The 20,117-nt window shown below is 36.6% G+C and overlaps 1 protein-coding gene across 20 annotated transcripts in view; it reads right to left on the bottom strand.

Annotated features, from left to right (window-relative positions):
- The window catches only part of LOC117410574 (pumilio homolog 2), a 47,964-nt gene that overhangs the window by 10,997 nt on the left and 16,850 nt on the right, over nucleotides 1–20,117 (bottom strand). For 4 of the 20 annotated variants that reach the window (XM_034017206.3, XM_034017212.3, XM_059025716.1 and 1 more), the window contains exons 9-20: nucleotides 18,865–18,990; nucleotides 18,302–18,444; nucleotides 17,523–17,655; nucleotides 16,844–16,924; nucleotides 14,920–15,063; nucleotides 13,822–14,193; nucleotides 12,634–12,870; nucleotides 7,824–7,844; nucleotides 3,209–3,476; nucleotides 2,720–2,849; nucleotides 1,533–1,667; nucleotides 7–144 (exon numbers count right to left, since the gene is read on the bottom strand). In XM_034017206.3, the coding sequence (XP_033873097.3) occupies nucleotides 7–144; nucleotides 1,533–1,667; nucleotides 2,720–2,849; nucleotides 3,209–3,476; nucleotides 7,824–7,844; nucleotides 12,634–12,870; nucleotides 13,822–14,193; nucleotides 14,920–15,063; nucleotides 16,844–16,924; nucleotides 17,523–17,655; nucleotides 18,302–18,444; nucleotides 18,865–18,990 (1,928 nt within the window). The remainder of the gene's footprint in view (nucleotides 1–6; nucleotides 145–1,532; nucleotides 1,668–2,719; nucleotides 2,850–3,208; nucleotides 3,477–7,823; nucleotides 7,845–12,633; nucleotides 12,871–13,821; nucleotides 14,194–14,919; nucleotides 15,064–16,843; nucleotides 16,925–17,522; nucleotides 17,656–18,301; nucleotides 18,445–18,864; nucleotides 18,991–20,117) is intronic. The other 16 variants (XM_034017211.3, XM_034017216.3, XM_034017215.3 and 13 more) reach the window with 13 other exon arrangements.

Below are 20,117 nucleotides of genomic sequence, written 5' to 3'. Positions count from 1 at the left end.
CTGTACCTGGCCCTTAAAAGCATCAATGATGAACTGTAGCGCCTGAGGCTGCACACATTCAATACACTTCTGTACCACGTGGTTTCCATTCTGGTCTTTTACACACTTTAGAACATGTCCATCCAGCTCCCTGACCATATCACTCTGGAGGGGAACAAGAAAGCCACAAGGAATTAATGACAAGTAGACAGATACTACAATTTGAGTAGGATTCAAAATGTGACCATCGTAAAAACAAAAGATTTTATATTGAAGTATTAATTTGGCTCCTTTACAACCAGCAGTAGCTGTGATTAATTCCTTACTACCTCACTGCACTAAACAAAGATTATCATTGTTTTGCAATATATAACTAGTTATTTTCCTTTGAGAAAGGGGTGTTTAAAGTAAAAAAAATTAAAAAAAATCTGGGCAGAAAGATACACATCTGTATGGACATACTGTACGTGCAATACAATCTCAGTGTAAATCACAAGTGTATTATACAAATGCAGGGGTGTGCAATTCGTATCGCCCGATGCAAGTTTTGCCATTATACTTTGTCCATTGGACAAGTAGTTTTTATTTATCTACTTGTCCTATGTTCGTTCTGTTGCTAGAAAGACACTACGGGTATATAAAGAGCCACGCAAGCTTCTGAAAACTGAAATGCGGAATTCTAGCACCAAAGCACACACATTTTAAAACGTTTACGTTCCACCCCTATCACTTCAGATTGGCGAGCTGTGGAAGAAGCTTATCTTCCTTTAGTTACAAAGAAACCAAGAAATGGCTGCCAAGAGAGCCTCTGGCAACACAGACTGCTCTTTTAAAATGAAGGTGTTATTTACACTTTTTGTAAATTAGCAAGTAAGTGGTACTGCTTTCTTAATACATGAACCTGACATGTAAATGCTGCACTCTAGTAAAGTAAAAAATAAAACACACAATAGTGGCTAAGGTATTAGTGGATTGCAAAAAATCATGTTGTGGAATTTATAACACTTCATGGTCAATGTACTTGACCTATTATAAATAAATAAATAATTAAAAAAAAACTTAAGTGTTAAGCAGCATTTCAAAACATTTCCTCAAGTATGTTACACCTTTTGTTGAGGTAAGGTGGGGTCACAGGGAACCTTTTGTGTATCTTGAAGAATTTAGTGAGCCAGTCAAGCTACAAGGCTAGATCCGCACGTTAATCACTAATTGATTGATTGATTGTGTTCACTTAAATAAAACCAAAACCCTACAAGTTATATTCTACTTTTTTGTGTGTGTTTTGCGTGACGGGGAGGGAGCAAGTAGATTAAGAAGGACAAGTAGATTTATCTAGCATTTTGTACCTCGGACAACGCCTTATTTTTATTTTTATTTTTTTTAAACTGCATACCCCTGTACAAATGTCATAAATCAGCCCAACAAAAATCTTTGGTAATAAAGGGCTTTAGATGCCCATGATGGTGCCGACTGATGATACTCTAAATTACCAGTTATTGCTATATGAATGGCATGATCAGTAAAATTAAATATAAAAAGTTGCTCTAACTTACAATTACCTGATGGTCTGACGAAATGGATTCCAGAGCTTTCTGAATGACGCGGCAGCCATACATCTGTAGGGCCAATGGGAGGACGTGGCCTCTGATTCTAGTAGCCAGGGCTAGTTTTTGATCCATGCTTCCAAACTACAGCAGATAAAATAAATCACAAGATTAGTAGGTCAATATAGTAACATACCTATCCTTGGAATGGCTACAGATTTATCATTTGAGCTACATGTATTATGAAAAATGTTCCATGTAATACATTTACTATTAAGGAGGGAATTGTTTCTTATGGAGGGAGATCACTGTCAAAATATTTGTATGCGTAAAAATAATCAGAAAATTACAAGTACACATCAAAAATATGAGTACGACCCAAGAAAAGCTACGGGTACAAATCACAAATGTGTAGGTGATATTTTCAGAGCAGGAATATGGCACAAAGTCGCCTAACAGATGGACAGTCTCAGCAAAGATCTTCTATATACAGACACAAAATGGTCAACTACCCCTTTTTAACATACAACTTTTCTCTATAATGTAAAGTCTGCTTCATTTCCGGACAAAATCGGACAGTACTTCAGCGAAGAGCCCTTGTCAGGTCAAGTGAAAACATCGATTGTAGAAATAGTAACACGTATGTGTTAAGGAGGGGTGTCTAAACAATTCTAGGTGAATCTTACTAAAAAATGCAATTGTTTTCAAAGAGAAAGCTTTGAATAGGAAACGAGGCAGACTTTACATTATAGAGATAGGAGAAAAGTCACCACCGGAACTCTTTGGATTCCCATGATGCACCGCATCGGCGGGGATGGAAAAAAGGGGGAGATGGCTATCTTGTGTATATAGATCTTTGCTGAGACTGTCCATTTGAAAATTCCATTGCAAGTACAAATTATTTTTAGGCATACGAATATTTGAGTGATCTCCCTCCACAGTTTCTGCAATCTGTCGATAGTGGAAAATATAGGACTACATGTCTTAAATGTCTTAAGAAAATGGATCAAACAAGGTGAATGTGTTTGATCAGTGTAAGCACTTTGCTTATGTCTTCAGTGGCTGGAGGAAACCAAATCTAGACTAACATCCATGACAGTTATAAAAATAAATAAATCAATTATATATATATATACACACACACACAATATTATAATTATATATATATATATATAATATATATATATAAAAATTACCTCAAAGAACTTCTGTATTACATAGTTTCCAAATACATCAGTCATCAACTGGTATGCGGCTTGAAGGATTTCACTAAAGACCATCTGACGTTCTGCAGGGGTGGCTCGCTCTAACTTCTGCTGGATAAACCTCACACAACCAAACAGGAAAGGAGACAGTTAGAAACTCCTTTTTATAAACTTACCAGAATGAAACAGGAGCAACCGACTACAAGAAAGAACCACCAACTTGTAGCTTTCCTTGTGATTAAAAAAAAGCTGTTTTTGATGGTAACACCATCTAATGTAACGCTACTAGTTTATAAAGTGGAATGCTTTCACCAGTTGTAATATACAAAACAAAGGGTTTGGTGTAATACAATACAAAAATAAACAAACAACCAGCAGAGGGCAAACAGGGGTAAGTTCCGTTCAATTAATGACATATACGGAAATTCTCAGGCTTTCTCGTTCGTATAAGAACAGATTGCCTATAAAATCCAATTTTACCTTGAACCATGCTGGTCTTGAGAAAACTCCACTATATGACCGATTAGATCTCTCAGCTGAAGGTTCGGGAAGCGATTGTTTCTGAAATCTTCCAAGAGCCTGCTACGACCAGAAGGCATGATGTCAGATCTGCTGTAGCGAAGCCGTGATGGAGGGAAGAGCTGGCTGCTGGAGCTGAACAGACTAGATGTACTGGTGGCACTGCGGTACTTCGCTTCTGCCCCAGGCGCTGCCGAGATGTATCGGCCACTGCCGTTTGTCAGTCCCCCTACAGAATATCAAGAAAGGAGTTGGTTTTATTAATGTACAGTATTTAATATGCACAAGTAGAGCCAAAGAGATGATACACAATGTACAGGTCAAGTAGGAATTATAAAGTCATAGCAGCAGTAACTTTGATTATATTTATATGTATGATCTAATAACCAGCTATGCTGCTCCTTAAAGCAGGGTTAGAAATTAACAATTGTGGTACTAGTCCTAAGGAAACTTGCTAGTCCTTGTGTGAAGTGACTGAGTCGAAATCAACAACAGCTGTTGGGGTCCCTAAAATATTTGGCTTATTTATTTTTAGTAAAAAAAAGAACTTCTACATTTTTTTTTTTTATTGTATTAAAACAGATACAATTAACACTAATGCTCATTCCCAGATAGATTGATTGGGTTTCTGCATCTGCTTTCCCCACATTCTGAATCCCAATAAAGTCACTGTTGACACATAATTAGTAATGGAACTATCTGTAAAACCATCAGAATACGGTCTTTGCAAGGACGCGAGCTGTTCTGAAAAGCACTTTTAGTTTTAAAATCAGAGGTGTTTATGGTGTGTAGAAATTGTTACACTTTGATGTGCCTCATTTTGGCAGTCTTTGCCTTCATCAGTTTCACACAGTTACAATGATGACTTGATTTTTCATGTGTTTTAAAATCAAACTTAAAAAGGTAGACTACCTGATCACAAATGTGCCATGCTGGCATTTGTCATACTGGACACAAACCTTGCAGTACATCTTATTTTCTGAAAGTGTAGACTTACTGCAGCCATTCAAGTGTGCTTCCTCTTTTCTGTCATATTCCTTGTGATTGCGAATCATCGCCTTTTTTCTTTTTTGGTGGGGTGGGGGGAGTGGTCGCAACCCAGTATAAATCTCCACATTTTTGTAAAAGATGTAATACGCTATTAATTTATTCATCACGTGGTTTAAATGTAAACTTGTAGTATTATAAACCAAGTCTACTTTTTAGACATCAAAACAGTATAAAAAACACCCAAACACAAAATAGCTCAAATGAATAGCCATTTCCTCACATTAGGTTTCTTTGAAACAGGCCATGTGAAATTGTTATAATATTTTACATTAAATCTTGTAATACGAATATGTTAGTAATAAGACATAGTTAAGCAATCATCCCTTAAATTGATATCGTTTTAAATTAGGGCTGGGACAATGCATTGAATCGTTGGAATAACCATCGATGGATACAATAACCATCAATAGTTGGGGGGAGAAAAAAAAAAACACAACGCATAACAGTTCATTAACGTTTTTTTATTAGGACCCGAAAAATTTAAATCTATACTCTTCCTTGCCTTTCCTTTTGTTCCTTTAAATAATAATAATTAAAAAAAAAAAAAAAAAACTAATCCGGTTGCTGTCAAGACATCTTAAGGTAAGACAATAATATTTAATGTTTTATTAACTTTTTGTGGGGAACCTCGTCGACAGTGTGACTAGACATAAATAATTAGAAATGTGTAGCTTTAAGTTCAACTGGAGAAACGTTTACTTTTCGGGATTAGATTTGATTAAAATATATGTACTTATTTACACGTTTCTTTTGTGTTATAAAAAAAAACGATGCATCGGGTCTTTATGAAAACGATGCCTCGATAGTAAAAAACCACTATCGTCCCAGCCCCATTTTAAATACTTTAATATTTTACACAGATTAAAGATTGGCATACCAAATAAGCTGTTGTGATCAAACAATTGGGCTTTCAAAAAATACATAATTGAAAAATTAAAACGTAATGTGAGGATATGGCCATTTTTATACTGTTTTGTCTAAAAAGTACAACACAAGCCTGTGAACGTGAGAATATATCTGTATACTTTTTGAAAGCACTCGCCAACAGGACTACTAAGACACAGACATCAACTAGTCCTCATCAGTGTTAATTACCCTCAGGCAAACTGGCGAGCATTAGTTTCTAACTCTGTTCAAGGGTTCAATGAATTCACAATTGGGCAATGTAATACGTAGCTCTGTGGAGCTTCAAGGTATTGCGAGAACACTTGTTACAGCAATCTGTGTATGGTAGCCAGAGTTTGAACCAAACAAATACGCAAATAGACATGGATTAACCCATTAAAGTACCAAATAATTTATTCCAAAAAACAAAATCTGAACACAAGCTTTTATTTATGTACCCTAAAAACTGTTGTATAAGGATATAGGGCTGGATAAGGGCGTCTGCTAATAAATAAATAATAATAATAATAATATCGATTCATTTTTTTTTCATTTTTGCAGGGCCCATTGAAAGGGGGAGCGACGTATGCACCGGTGTGTAATATTAAACTACTGTACCAGTGCCACAATGGGATTACTACAGCCACGGTTACTATGGCTCACACAAACTTAACTGTCAACAACCCGATTATTTTTTCAGGATCTACGGCACTCAGGTCACATTGCTAGACAGAAACACAAAACCACTGTTCTAATTAAAAGTTTGAATTTGTTACTCTCGACCCAGACACGTTTACGTGGAGGAAAAAAAAAAACAGTGGTTAAAGTTACCAATATGGAAACGTCATAGCTATACTTCTTCACTGTCAACACAATAGCTGTCAATCTCTGAATTTCCTTATTCACATTTGTCAACACATTCAGACTGAACCCGCCCCTGGGATCCGTAGCAAATAGCTATAGGTTAGAAAGCCGAGTCAACTTATCAAGTCTTCCGTTCGTTGCAACTGCAATGCTATAATAATGCACTCGTCTATCTTTGAGACTGGATAAAGTAGGACAATCAGACATAAAACAAAAATGCTATACAATAGGTTTGAAATTGTGCGTTGCTGAATTTAATGAAATGCATGGCAAATCGCAATGCTGAAAACAGTTTGAGACTGGAGACAAAGCAAAGAAACTGAAATATGGCGAAAGAAAATGAGCTGATTGGAGGAAGAACGTGTTTATGGCCCGATGTAGAAAACATTGTTTGAATGGAATACTTTGAATGACTTCAGTACATACTGTAACTTGTTCTACATTTCAGTGCATCACAGTGGTAGATTTGTAAAGTATGTGTATGGTTATGGTTCTGATTAACAAAACAAAATGAATGTATGTGTACAGCTGGAAATGTAATGCAATTGTACTGCACCGTATGCAACACTAAGATGTTTTGTTTACTGGTTATTAGATGGTGCACGGTTTAGTTTATTTATTTAAGCTTTTTTTAATTGACACAAGCAATACTGTTTAATACTTCTTAAATATGAATACAACAAATATGTAAAAGCCAATGCAGCTGGAACTATTGTCCAAGTATGGTTTTGGAAAGAAATGTTCAGTAAAGCAAAGATGATATGTTCTTGAACTTGTTAAGCTGAAATAAAATAGGTTAAAGGGTACATAAGGACCTTTTTATTTTATTGTGTTATATGTTCCCATGTGTTGCTACAACTGTTTACGTAAGGTGTGTGTATTGTATTAATTATTTTTTTTTAACATTTTGACCACTTTTTTTTTTTTTTAATTACATTCCCTGTCTCAAGATGGCTTCCCATGTACCCGCATGGACCTCTCAGAACTACATTTCCCATCATCCTCCTGCTCACAGTTAAATCCATCTCAGTTACATGTGAGCAGGAGGATGATGGGAAATGTAGTTCTGAGAGGTCCATGAACACATGGGAACATGTAACACAATAAAAAGGTCCTTATGTGCCCTTTAATACAGATGCGATGTATAACTAGATGTTACACTCTTAATCATTACTTTTTAAATCCATTCAGTACCACTTGTCAGTGGTTTACACTGTTACTACTGGAATTCAATACTGTATTAGTAGGCTATCTATATTTTGATATATTTTTACATTACATTTGACAAATGTACTTGAAACAATTTTGAAATTTTGAAAAACTAGCAGTTTAAAAATGAAAAATACGTTAACTTTATTAATGTAATAAAATGTTGTAAACAAGGGTTATTTCGAAACTAAACCTGTGTATCTATTTATTGGTGTTAAGCATGTAGGAAAAATCAATTGTAAAAAGCATTTGAAACAAAAAAGTTCCTAAAACTGAAGTCTCAAAAAGGGGGGAGCGACTTTTACACCAGTGCGACCTAGACAACGATTTTTACAGTACTTTGATTCATTACATTTAGACAACTTTTGCAGTTTACAAAGTAAGAGTAAGTTATCATATTATAGTTAAAGACAATTAAAAATAACAGGTAGATGCCAGTTAAATATGCTCCGTAAAACTACAAAAGTAGCCCGGTCATCAAATAAGACAATGGCATTTTGTGTTACAACAAAAAAAACGAAGGATGCTTAGTGGATGGAATGCAACTGGATGTCATTGGATACATTACCTGAGCTGGAGTTGCTGAAAACTATGGGTTGAAAGTAAACAGAGACTGATTAACGATATCTATAAGTAGAGCTAATGGACTTGTGTTAAACTGTAGCAAAACTGCCCTGTGGATAACCTATTAACCTAGAAATAACTGATATTTGCCATGGTCAGTTGTTAAACAAAACAAGGCTTTGTAGTTAACAAGAACAGTGTTCACAAAAAAAAATAAATAAATAATTGCAGTGTGAAAATCTAGTTACTTCACTTTTTTATTGGTCTTAAGTGTCCTATAACAAATGATTACGATCTCATTAAGACCACAATCACTGTTAAAAACTACAAGCATTATTCTGGAGACATTGGATACAACTGAGCAAAGTTGAAGAGGATAGCAACAGTTAAATTCAATGTAATGTTTTAAAAGTACAAAATAAGCAATACGAATGGCACACATTGCAATAAGGCTACAAAAAACCAAATGGCAGTGCATATATATATATATATATATATAAAAAATATAAATATATATATATATATATATATATATATATATTTATATTTATATTTATATATATATATATATATATACACACACACACATACACACACACACACATATATATATATATATATATATATATATATATATATATATATATATATATATACACACACACACACACACAGTACTGTGCAAAAGTTTTAGGCAGGTGCGAAAAAATGCTGTAAAGTAAGAATGCTTTCAAAAATAGACATGTTAACAGTTTATATTTATCAATTAACAAAATGCAAAGTGAGTGAACAGAAGAAAAATCTACAACAAATCAATATTTGGTGTGACCACCCTTTGCCTTCAAAACAGCATCAATTCTTCTAGGTACACTTGCAGAAAGTCAGGGATTTTGTAGGCATATAGTCAGGTGTATGATTAAACAATTATACCAAACAGGTACTAATGATCAGCAATTCAATATGTAGGTTGAAACACAATCATTAACTGAAACAGAAACAGCTGTGTAGGAGGAATAAAACTGGGTGAGGAACAGACAAACTCAGCTAACAAGGTGAGGTTGCTGAAGACAGTTTACTGTCAAAAGTCATACACCATGGCAAGACTGAGCACAGCAACAAGACACATGGAAGACTTGCGGCCAAAAAGCCATACCTCCGACGTGGAAACAAGGCCAAGCGACTCAACTATGCATGAAAACACAGTAACTGGGGTGCAGAAAAATGGCAGCAGGTGCTCTGGACTGATGAGTCAAAATTTGAAATATTTGGCTGTAGCAGAAGGCAGTTTGTTCGCCGAAGGGCTGGAGAGCGGTACACGAATGAGTGTCTGCAGGCAACAGTGAAGCATGGTGGAGGTTCCTTGCAAGTTTGGGACTGCATTTCTGCAAATGGAGTTGGGGATTTGGTCAGAATTTATGGTCTCCTCAATGCTGAGAAGTACAGGCAGATACTTATCCATCATGCAATACCATCAGGGAGGCATCTGATTGGCCCTAAATTTATTCTGCAGCATGACAACGACCCCAAACGTACAGCGAAAGTCATTAAGAACTATCTTCAGCGTAAAGAAGAACAAGGAGTCCTGGAAGTGATGGTATGGCCCCCACAGAGCCCTGATCTCAACATCATTGAGTCTGTCTGGGATTACATGGAGAGAGAAGCAACTGAGGCTGCCTAAATCCACAGAAGAACTGTGGTTAGTTCTCCAAGATGTTTGGGCCAACCTACCTGCCGAGTTCCTTCAAAAACTGTGTGCAATTGTACCTAGAAGAATTGATGCTGTTTTGAAGGCAAAGGGTGGTCACACCAAATACTGATTTGATGTAGATTTTTCTTCTGTTCACTCACTTTGCATTTTGTTAATTGATAAATAAACTATTAACATGTCTATTTTTGAAAGCATTCTTACTTTACAGCATTTTTTCACACCTGCCTAAAACTTTTGCACAGTACTGTATATATATATATATATATATATATATATATATATATATATATATATATATATATATATATATATATATATATACACACACACACATATCACACAAACAGTAGAGTCAATTATCCAAACTAAATGGGATCAATACTAATTCTCATAATCGATTTGTATGGATAATCTAACAGGTATTAACATTTACTGTACCTTTAATAATGTATAGAATAAAGTTAACACATACGAGTACTTACGGTAGTACATTAGTACCTACTGATGATATATTGCTAGTAACCTATTCTATCACATTAAGCATACAAAATTACAAAGCATTAAATAAATGCAATTCAGTAATATTTTAACACCTACAGTTAAGGTAATAAAATACATACCATATACCAAACTTTGAAAATCAAAGAATACAATTTAGTACAACTTTGACACATTACAGAACTTTCGGAATCATTAAACTTCAAAAATTCAGTAAAATGTTTCTATACTTTGACATTTGCTGTTAAAGCATTGTAATAACATGGAATTGAAATGAATAAAATAGATGTTCTAACTGCTCAATAACAGCCCTTACTGACAAAATAGAAGAAAAATCAAGTGTGAGGGGACTGTTTTTGCTTAACGGCAACCATTTAAAGCAGACAATGCTCCATCTAAGGTTTTGGTGGTCTGTAACTTTCATTTGCCTCAGTCTGCTGGTCCTTTCTTTGGTACCTAAATCTCCGTTTTAGCAGCAGAAGCTGTGTGCGTAATACAGCACACATAATTCATCAAGTGATTACAGGTGCGTTGGGTTGATTAGACAGTGCAGTTCATCAAATATCAGATAATTGACTCTACTCTGTGTGTGTGTGTGTGTATATATACACATTATATATATATATATATATATATATATATATATATATATACACATATATACACACACACACACACAGTGCCTTGCAAAAGTATTCAGACCCCTGACCAATTCTCTCATATTACTGAATTACAAATGGTACAATGAAATTTCGTTCTGTTTGATATTTTATTTTAAAACACTGAAACTCAAAATCAATTATTGTAAGGTGACATTGGTTTTATGTTGGGAAATATTTTTAAGAAAAATAAAAAAACTGAAATATCTTGCAGTGTGGAGTAGTGGCTAGGGCTATGGACTCTTGACCGGAGGGTCGTGGGTTCAATCCCAGATGGGGGACACTGCTGCTGTACCCTTGAGCAAGGTACTTTACCTAGATTGCACCAGTAAAAACCCAACTGTATAAATGGGTAATTGTATGTAAAAATAATGTGATATCTTGTAACAATTGTAAGTCGCCCTGGATAAGGGCATCTGCTAAGAAATAAATAATAATAATAAGTATTCAACCCCTGTGCTGTGGAAGCTCCCAGTTTACACCGATGAAAGAAATTGCCCTAACGAGGACACAATTACCTTACCATTGGCCTCCACCTGTGAACCATTAAAGTTGCTGTCACATTTTCTGGATAAAAACCCCACTGTTGAAGGACCATTGGTCAAGCTGTGAATCTGAAGGAAAATGAAGACCAAAGAGCATTCTACAGAAGTTAGAGATAAAGTAATACAAATGCATAGATTAGGGAAAGGATACAAAATAATATCCAAGTGTTTGGATATCCCAGTGAGCACAGTTGGATCAATAATCAGGAAGTGGAAGCTGCATCACACCACCCAGGCACTGCCAAGAAAAGGCCGTCCCTCAAAACTCAGCGCTCAAACAAGAAGGAGACTTGTGAGAGAAGCCACAGAGAGGCCAACAATCACTTTGAAGGAGCTACAGAGTTCAGTGGCTGGGAGTGGAGTAATGGTGCACCAGTCAACCATATCAAGAGCTCTGCATAACACTGGCCTGTATGGGAGGGTGGCAAGAAAGAAGCCGTTACTCAAAAAGTACCATCTGAAAGCACATCTGGAGTTTGCCAGAAAGCATGAGAGTGACCCAGCTGCGATGTGGGAAAAGGGTTTGTGGCCAGATGAGACCAAGATAGAGCTTTTTGGCCAAAACTCAAAGCGCTATGTGTGGCACAAACCTAACACTGCCCATGCCTCAAGACACACCATCCCTACAGTGAAGTATGGTGGTGGCAGCATCATGCTGTGGGGATGCTTCTCATCAGCAGGGACTGGGCATCTTGTTAAAATTGAAGGAAGAATGGATGGAGCAAAATACAGGAAATACTGCAAGAGAACCTGCTTCAGTCCGCTAAAAAACTGAAGCTTGGGAGGAAATTCACCTTTCAGCAGGACAATGATCCCAAGCACAAGGCCAAAGCAACATTGGAGTGGCTCAAGAACAAAAAGGTGAATGTCCTACAGTGGCCCAGTCAAAGTCCTGATCTCAATCCCATTGAGAATCTGTGGCACTATTTGAAAATTGCGGTCCACAAGCGTCGTCCAACCAACCTACAACAACCTGGAGCAAATCTGCCAAGAAGAATGGGCCAAAATCACTCCGACACTGTGTGCAAAGCTGGTACATACTAACCCCAAAAGACTTAAAGCTGTTATTGCAGCGAAAAGTGGCTCTACCAAATATTAATGTGTGGGTGTTGAATACTTATGCAAGCAAGATATTTCAGTTTTTTATTTCTTAAAAATATTTCCCAACATAAAACCAAATGTCACCTTACAATAATTGATTTTGAGTTTCAGTGTTTTAAAATAAAATATCAAACAGAATTAAATTTCAATGTACCATTTGTAATTCAGTAATATGAGAGAACTGGTCAGGGGTCTGAATACTTTTGCAAGGCACTGTATATATATAACACACAGATGACTAATTCTATTTGACATTTGGTCTGGTAAAAGCATTTGGCCAAACATCAATAACAAAAATCTTACCTAGATGCAAGCTAGATGAAGACCCGTGAGATGAGAGAGATGGTGGTGGTGTCAAGGAGTGTGCTGGAGTCTGAGTGGGCAAAGGCATGCCGATCGGACTTGGAGAGGACGAGAATCCCAAGCTGTTGTAAAACGGCTGCCCTATCGGAGCTAGACTGCTGTTGGATCTCTTGTACAATTCAGAACTGGTAGACAAGGAATCTCTCCTGGAGGCAATGTTATTGGCAGAACTGCCGACTTTCAAAAAAATAAAAAGAATGTTACAATTAGCAAAGACACTTTAATAACTAGAAGCAAGGGGTTTTGAGAAGATAAACAATGTGTAAAAAATAATTACCACTGATACGTTCAGTGAGTAAAACAAAGTGGCGGTCAATGAAACGGTTAATGTTTATTGGACAACCCCTTGAAGAATCATAGAAAATAGATGTATACCAAATACTAAGAGCTTTGTAAAATTTCTGCCAAAAAAGGGTATTTTTTTCTTCTTTGATCAAAAGTTCCCTGGAGAACCATGGAATAAAGCAGTGTACCAATGAAGACAATATCTCAGTGTTAAGTGTTGATCACCCAGAACCTAAAAAGTAACATCACATGACTGCAGTCATGTTAGGTCGCAGGAGACTGATGCGATATAAGCAGTTAAAATAGTTGTAGATAGTACAGACATTACATTTAAGATAATTCAAGAAAACATGTTAAATACAAGCAGTTGGTGAACATTAACTACTAATTAATATGACAAAGACCAAAATACACCATTTCTTGTAGTGTACAAAACAATCTTAATAAAAAACTAAATCATATTTCTGTTGAAGAACATTTTAGCAACACAGCAGATGATGGTCAAGACAAAGGTGTTGGATTCACATTTGATAAAAGGTTAGAAAAAATAAAGAGAATGCACTGTTTAGCATGAATATGCTCCTTCTGCAACACGATATAAAAGTGAACTCAATGTATAAAAAATTATAAAAGACTTTGTTAAAAACTACCAGAAATGTTGTATGTTGGTCTTCCATATGAATTAGTGGCTAATGTTCACTAAACGCTTTTATTTAACACATTTTCTTGAATGAACTTATATCAAGTGTAGGGTACCGATAATTTTGTCTGAGACTCTATGCTCCACTTGCAGGGACGCTTATTAAAATCAACATTGTAGGGGATTTAGGAATTTTAGCACACCTGATGATCCAAAGCCACCCAACGCTGAGCCAATAGCTGCTCCAAGGGAATTGCTACTTCCAAAGCCAAGCGAGGTGTTTCCAGGCTGGCCGGGGCCATGGGAGAAGAGGGAGCTGCTCTGGGAGATGTTGGATAGAGAGTTGTTGCCATAGAATGAGTTGGACTGCATGTTACTGTTGGGCTGTTGCTGTTGCTGTTGCTGTTGCTGCTGTTGTTGTTGGTGGTGGTGGTGTTGTTGTTGTTGTTGTTGTTGTTGGTGCTGCTGCTGCTGCTGCTGCTGCTGCTGCTGCTGCTGAGAGTTGATGGGGCGGAAAAGACCATTGGCAGCTCCTCCAAGATTGTTTGTGGTTCCAGATGCTGAGGCTGCAGCGGCTGCAAGAGGAGAAATATAAATTACAAAAATAGGATTAAAACCTATCCAGGATCTTAAAACAATTACCCATGCATAGTTTCATCATACTGAGGCAAGCGTTTCTGTACATTTCTTAAAAGGTTTAAACTTTATTATTGAACACATTTAAGCTTTAACACATTGGGAAAGTTTGTAACCATCATAAGAAGCCCTCCATTGGGTACTTTTTTTTTTTATAAATCACAATTACAAGAGTATAGCAAAAATACTTAGAAAAACCTTGACAGGTTTTATCACAAATAGATCAACTTGTGTTTTTCAAGAAAAAAAGTCTGTTTTTCATCACAAAATTGAATACAGTGCTCCAAACAATGAAGGGATATTGAGATGTATATTTTAAGCGTTAACAAAATAATGTGTTGAAACAATGCCCAACATCCCCTCTTGTGACATTTAAATGGAAAGTGTGAGGTGTCAAGTGCAGGAAACATCAAAACATTACAGTTTATACTGGGAAAGGGATCCTAATCGTCCATCCTCAACATACTGTTGTGGTGTGTGATCCAAGGACACTAACATAGGCCATAATGCAAATAAATGTGTCAATGAGTGCCTGTGTACAATACACATGCTTAATAAAACACATCTCACAATATCCCTTAATTGTGAGGTAGTGTGGTTTTACTTTAACCTGGACATATATTAAACGTTTCAAAACTACATTGTCCAACTTGTCTATGACTGACCCGCTTGAGCAGCTGCTGGGCTGATTAATACAGGTGTGGAAGCCATCAGTCTAACAGGTCCACTTAATCCAGGCCGTGCTCCAGGGCCAACCACCAAGGCACCCGTCTGATCGTAATAGGCAGCTGGAGCTAACACCTGATAGCCTATGAAAAAAATATTAAAAGTTAAGTGCCAGCACAATGTATTGTATTCTTTATTAAGGAATAGTCTTTCAAACTTAAATGATTCAATTCAAATTTGATGTCTAGAAGTTCCCTTTAAAAAAAAAAAAAAGTGCTTCTTTAAAAAGAAGTTACAAATGTCAGCTTTTAATATACAGCATTAAGTTACTGAGTAGACATGGCCTAAATGGTGCAGAAAGATCATTTATTTAATGTGTGCTAGAGTTCTATTTTATTCATTTATTGCAATCTCATGTTACATGCTTTTGTACTGAATACTTCTAAATTGAAAAAAGTCCATGTTCTGTTATTTTAAAAAGGCAATATTTTTGTTTGTCATTCAAGATAGGGATGCATTTACAAACATTGACAAATAATTGTTGTTTACATCAGAGTTTTATTGAAACAAGCTGTAAAAAAAATAGTTATTTAAAAAATTTCGCTAATGAGCAAGAAGTGACACCACAGAAATAAATGTTTTGCAATGAACAACTGCTGGTATAATAACTGACAAGCAGTAACACTTTGAACAACAAATAAAGGGTTTTTATGGGGAAGTAAATGATACTGTACAGGGATGATAAGACTTCTATTGCATAGAAGTTTCACCAATTCCAGGTTTTACTATGAGCTTGATTATCCCCAGTGTGTGGGTAACAAGTCCAGGTGTGTCTTATTAAACTCACAGTAAGACCAGGAATTGATTAAACTACTATGGAATGGGAGTCTTATTTCCATCGCTGCAGTAGCAGACACCCATTTGAGTGTGTGCAACCACAGAAACATCTATTTGACCAACCGTCCTTTCCAGATCTAGTGAAATTAGTTGTAGTATTTTACTAATACAAACACTGTGCCTAAATGCGTAAGTTTGCTTTCCCCAAATCCTAAATACAGCATTCTCTCAATCACAGAGATTGTACTCTTCTGTTACCACAGATAGGCTGTGTCATGTCTACTAGGCAGGCCTTCCCTGACAATGAAAGAAAATGCAGATAACCACACAATACTTACAAATGCATTGCCTATGGTGGCTGTCTATATTGATGCTACTTTTGTTCACAAAATATTATTAAATGTATTAAAGACGTCTGAATTAGACCGCTCAACTTTATTTAAGCTTTGAAAAAGGTCAAATACATCAACGTAAAGCATAAAAAACTCTGAATTGCACAAATCATCCAATTGGTTTGGCCAAGTCTTATCAATTCACTGTGAAACTAGGGGCATACTTAAATATGTTCTCTTGAAGTGGAGTAACAAGAGGTCTTGATACGAGAAAATAAGTTCTTATTGTTATTCATTTGACAAATAGCAAATATATCAAATGTATTCATCTAAGAAAGTTCCCATTAAATGCAGAATGTTTATGTTGTGCAGTATTAGGTGTGTTACTTGGTTTGGTAGGCATGATGGTGGGTAATGTTTGGTAGTGGGTTCTGTTCATAAAGCTTATTTCCTGGGCAAAATCAGGTTTTAAAATGGCTTCCATTATTTTCGGGCAACAGGCACCCGACCAAGCCCATAAATCGAGTAATGATTTTCAGTACGTTCTTGGCCTATGAAGTTCTACTTATAATATGTAGATATTGCTGTAGTTCTTACAAGTTAAAGTACATATCTGGAAAAATATAACTGAATATTAAGGAAAAAATAAAAACTAAATAAAATCAGTCCATGTGAGATTTGGTGTGATATGCATGGCATCTTAGAAATTTGGTTGCAAATGGTTCCTAAATTAGTAAATGTTTTAGTTAAATACCTTGTTGTTTTCTTAGATTCCAACCTGCTATTTGATAGCCATATACATTTTGTTGCAACATCTGTGGCATCAAGGCTTGGTCTGTGCCAAAGGAATAGAAAGTCAAAGTGCCTTCATTATACAGGTGGGGAACAAGTGGGTTTTACCCTAGGATTTCCCCTAGTGGATTTTAATATTGTTCATACTAGACCTTGCAGGTGAATCTTTATGCGTGCTTGAATTAACCCTTTGCTATGAATGCATTGCATAGATTGATCTGTTTAAGGACTTCCTGCTCTCCTACCATAAGAACATGAATGCCGATTATGCACAGTGAAGACAGAAGTGGATCTCTCACTTTTGCAAAGACTAAAAGACTAAATATGCCAAGACACTCACTTTGTATACCCCACCTCCCCCCCTCCCATGTACTGGTCTACAAATGCTGCCATTACAGTTTATATTAGTGCAAGATATGTTTTTGCAATCCATGAATGCCAACCTTTTTAAAAGAGCTTATATAGTAAATGGTATTTAGATAGTACATCTTTTCATATTGCTGCAATAAAAATAAACAAAAATAAATAACAGTACCAAAAACAGTTTTCTGAATAGCTACGCTTTCATCATACCTGACAACCCCAACATTTATGAAAAAGCTAATCTGTATCAACTCTCCTAAATGCTCTGGACAACAAACCTGGTATCCCTGTGGCCAGTCCTTGGCTGAAGGCTAGTGCTGGGTTTGCTGCTGCTGCCAGTGATTCTGCCTGCTGGTTCTGCTGACCCTGGTTTGGAGTCAGAGGTCGCTGATTGTTTCCTGCACGCATCATCTTAAAAAAAAACAACAGGGAACACGAATCCACAAGGCAAACAATAAAACAATACAGCACATGTCATTCAAGTATTACAGTCATGGTGGTAGCCTAACGAGATTCCCAATAATATATTTCACTTTGGTCCCGGTAGACAGCAGACAATAGAGACATTTAAATAATATATTACATCAATTTAAACTGCATTTTAGTGAATAGAGCTATATTGTTTATATACTCCCATGCCCACTGCTTCTCTTCCCTAACCCTTCTGTGGTGGAGCCAGCTACCGGAGAACTTCAAGACTGCTCCATCTCTCACTGCCTGTCGTCTCAAGACCCACCTGTTTAAACTGCTACAATGCACTGAACTTGTCCGACCTAAGCACCATGTTACTGGATGCTCAGCTGATGCACTATTCTTGCATTATTGTACTACTATTATGTCACTGTAAATACACATTGTTTTAATCTTAAATTGTTACTTATTATTTCATTATATTCTAGTAGTATTTGCACTTACTGTAAACTACACTATTTAAACCTTGTATTGCCCTGCAACACCTGTAATGTCGCCTTGGATAAAGGCGTCTGCCAAGCAAACTAATAACAGTACTACAGGTTTGTGTGTTTAAAATAAACATTTTCAACTAGTTTTATTTTACCTGTTGTCCCTGCCCCTGGTTAGCGGTCTGCTGGTTAGCAGAGTTATTAGCAGCTGCTGCGGCTGCTGCTTGCTGTTGGAACAAATTGGCAGGATACACCCCCCACGGAACACCATAATACTGAGGGGGGACAACAGTAGGACCTGAAATGAAGAAGCAGTATATAGAATAACGCTTGGCTTTCATACCTTTTCTTAATTCCCAGGTTCCATGTATGCAGCAGTGTTATTCTTTGTCAGCATTTTATCCCCCCCCCCCCCCCCCCCCACTAGCAACCATTGGGATACAAGGATTTGTTTTAGCATCAGCATCTTACAAACTATTCATATGCAAGTGGTTGTCATATAAATATTTAAGAAGTCATTTTTTGTACACATAGAAAACACACAGAAAGTGGAATGATTATTCTTGAATTATATAACAAAAAAAACAAAATAAAATAAAAAACACCGTCAAGATGCATGAAAATCACAACAAGGAGAGATTAGTAATGTAGACGAAGCAGCTTTGTAGTTCCCGGGTTGGTTATCTTTGGCAGCTGCAATGCATAACGTAGAGCATACCTGCAAGAGTGGCGGCTGCTGCAAGTCCTGCTGCGGTGTAGGGGTCAGTGCCCGGAGGAGCCGCACTGATTATATATGGGTTTGGCATAAAGGCAGCTGGAGCAAGGCCTGCTGAAAATACACCAGCTGTCAACAAAAAGCAAAGGTTTTACAATATTTACAAATCACTGCAGACAATACCGGAATTAATTTGCACTAGTTATCGTTAACTAAGCAACATTCTGGTGCCATACGTTAGCGACCACAGGTTGCTTCATTCTGGCATACAATAAGGATTAATGTATTCTCAGGACATGTTTCTAACCAATTGACAACTGGGTACATTTGTTTTATTAATTTCAAGTTAAAAAAAAAAAAACAGTGCAGTAGTTTTAACTGTGCAGTTAATGTTTTGGATTACAACATTATCTGATCACTTTCAATAGGGCTGTGGCAGGGTGGAAGCCCTGCTGGTGTAAATATTGTGGGTGGTGTGTTGTTTGCTTATTTGGCAGGAATAGGATTAATTCCATCCCTGACAACTCCTTATGCATAACGAGGCTGGAGCTTAATTGAGGATCAATTACGCCTAGCCACATGCTATAAAAGCAGGGATAAAATCTTTGTTTGGGGATAAGAGTTTGAGAGAATGGTTATACAGTGCCGAGAAAAAGTTTGTGAACACCAATGATAATTATGGAAATTCCATAGTTTTACCATGATAGCCTTCTTAAATCAAAACCAGTCTTTTCTTAAATATCCAATAGGGTTTATATTAAACAATTCCATGTCTTTTGAAACAAAATTATGTATCAATTAGACAAACAATGAGTAATTAAGGTTTTATCAGCTCAATTAAGGGGAGAATTAGAATCAGGTGTTTAAATAATTAGGTAGATCTTCAGGGGTGAGTTTGGGAGGCCCCACCCTATATAAAGATCAGAAACTGAGTTTGGTCTTCACCATACAGGTGTGTGGAAACATGTCATGCCACAATCAAAAGAAATCTGTGAGAACCTCAGAAAAACAATTATTGATCTCATCAGTCTAGAAAGGGTTACAAAACCATTTCTAAGGATTTGGAGCTCCACCAATCCACTGTCACAGATAGTCTACAAATGGAGAAAGTTCAAGACCACAGTCACTCTACCCAGGAGCGGTCGTCCTACCAAAATCTCTCCAAGAACAAAACGGAAAACCATCAAGGAAGTCACAAAGAATCCCAGAGTAACATCCAAGGATCTAAAGGCCACTCTCGCCTTGGCTAATGCGAG

This window comes from Acipenser ruthenus, chromosome 6, assembly GCF_902713425.1.
Source record: "Acipenser ruthenus chromosome 6, fAciRut3.2 maternal haplotype, whole genome shotgun sequence".
Taxonomy (NCBI): Eukaryota; Metazoa; Chordata; class Actinopteri; order Acipenseriformes; family Acipenseridae; genus Acipenser; species Acipenser ruthenus.
Note: the sequence above shows the minus strand (reverse complement) of the source record. Positions and strands in the feature narration are given on the sequence as shown.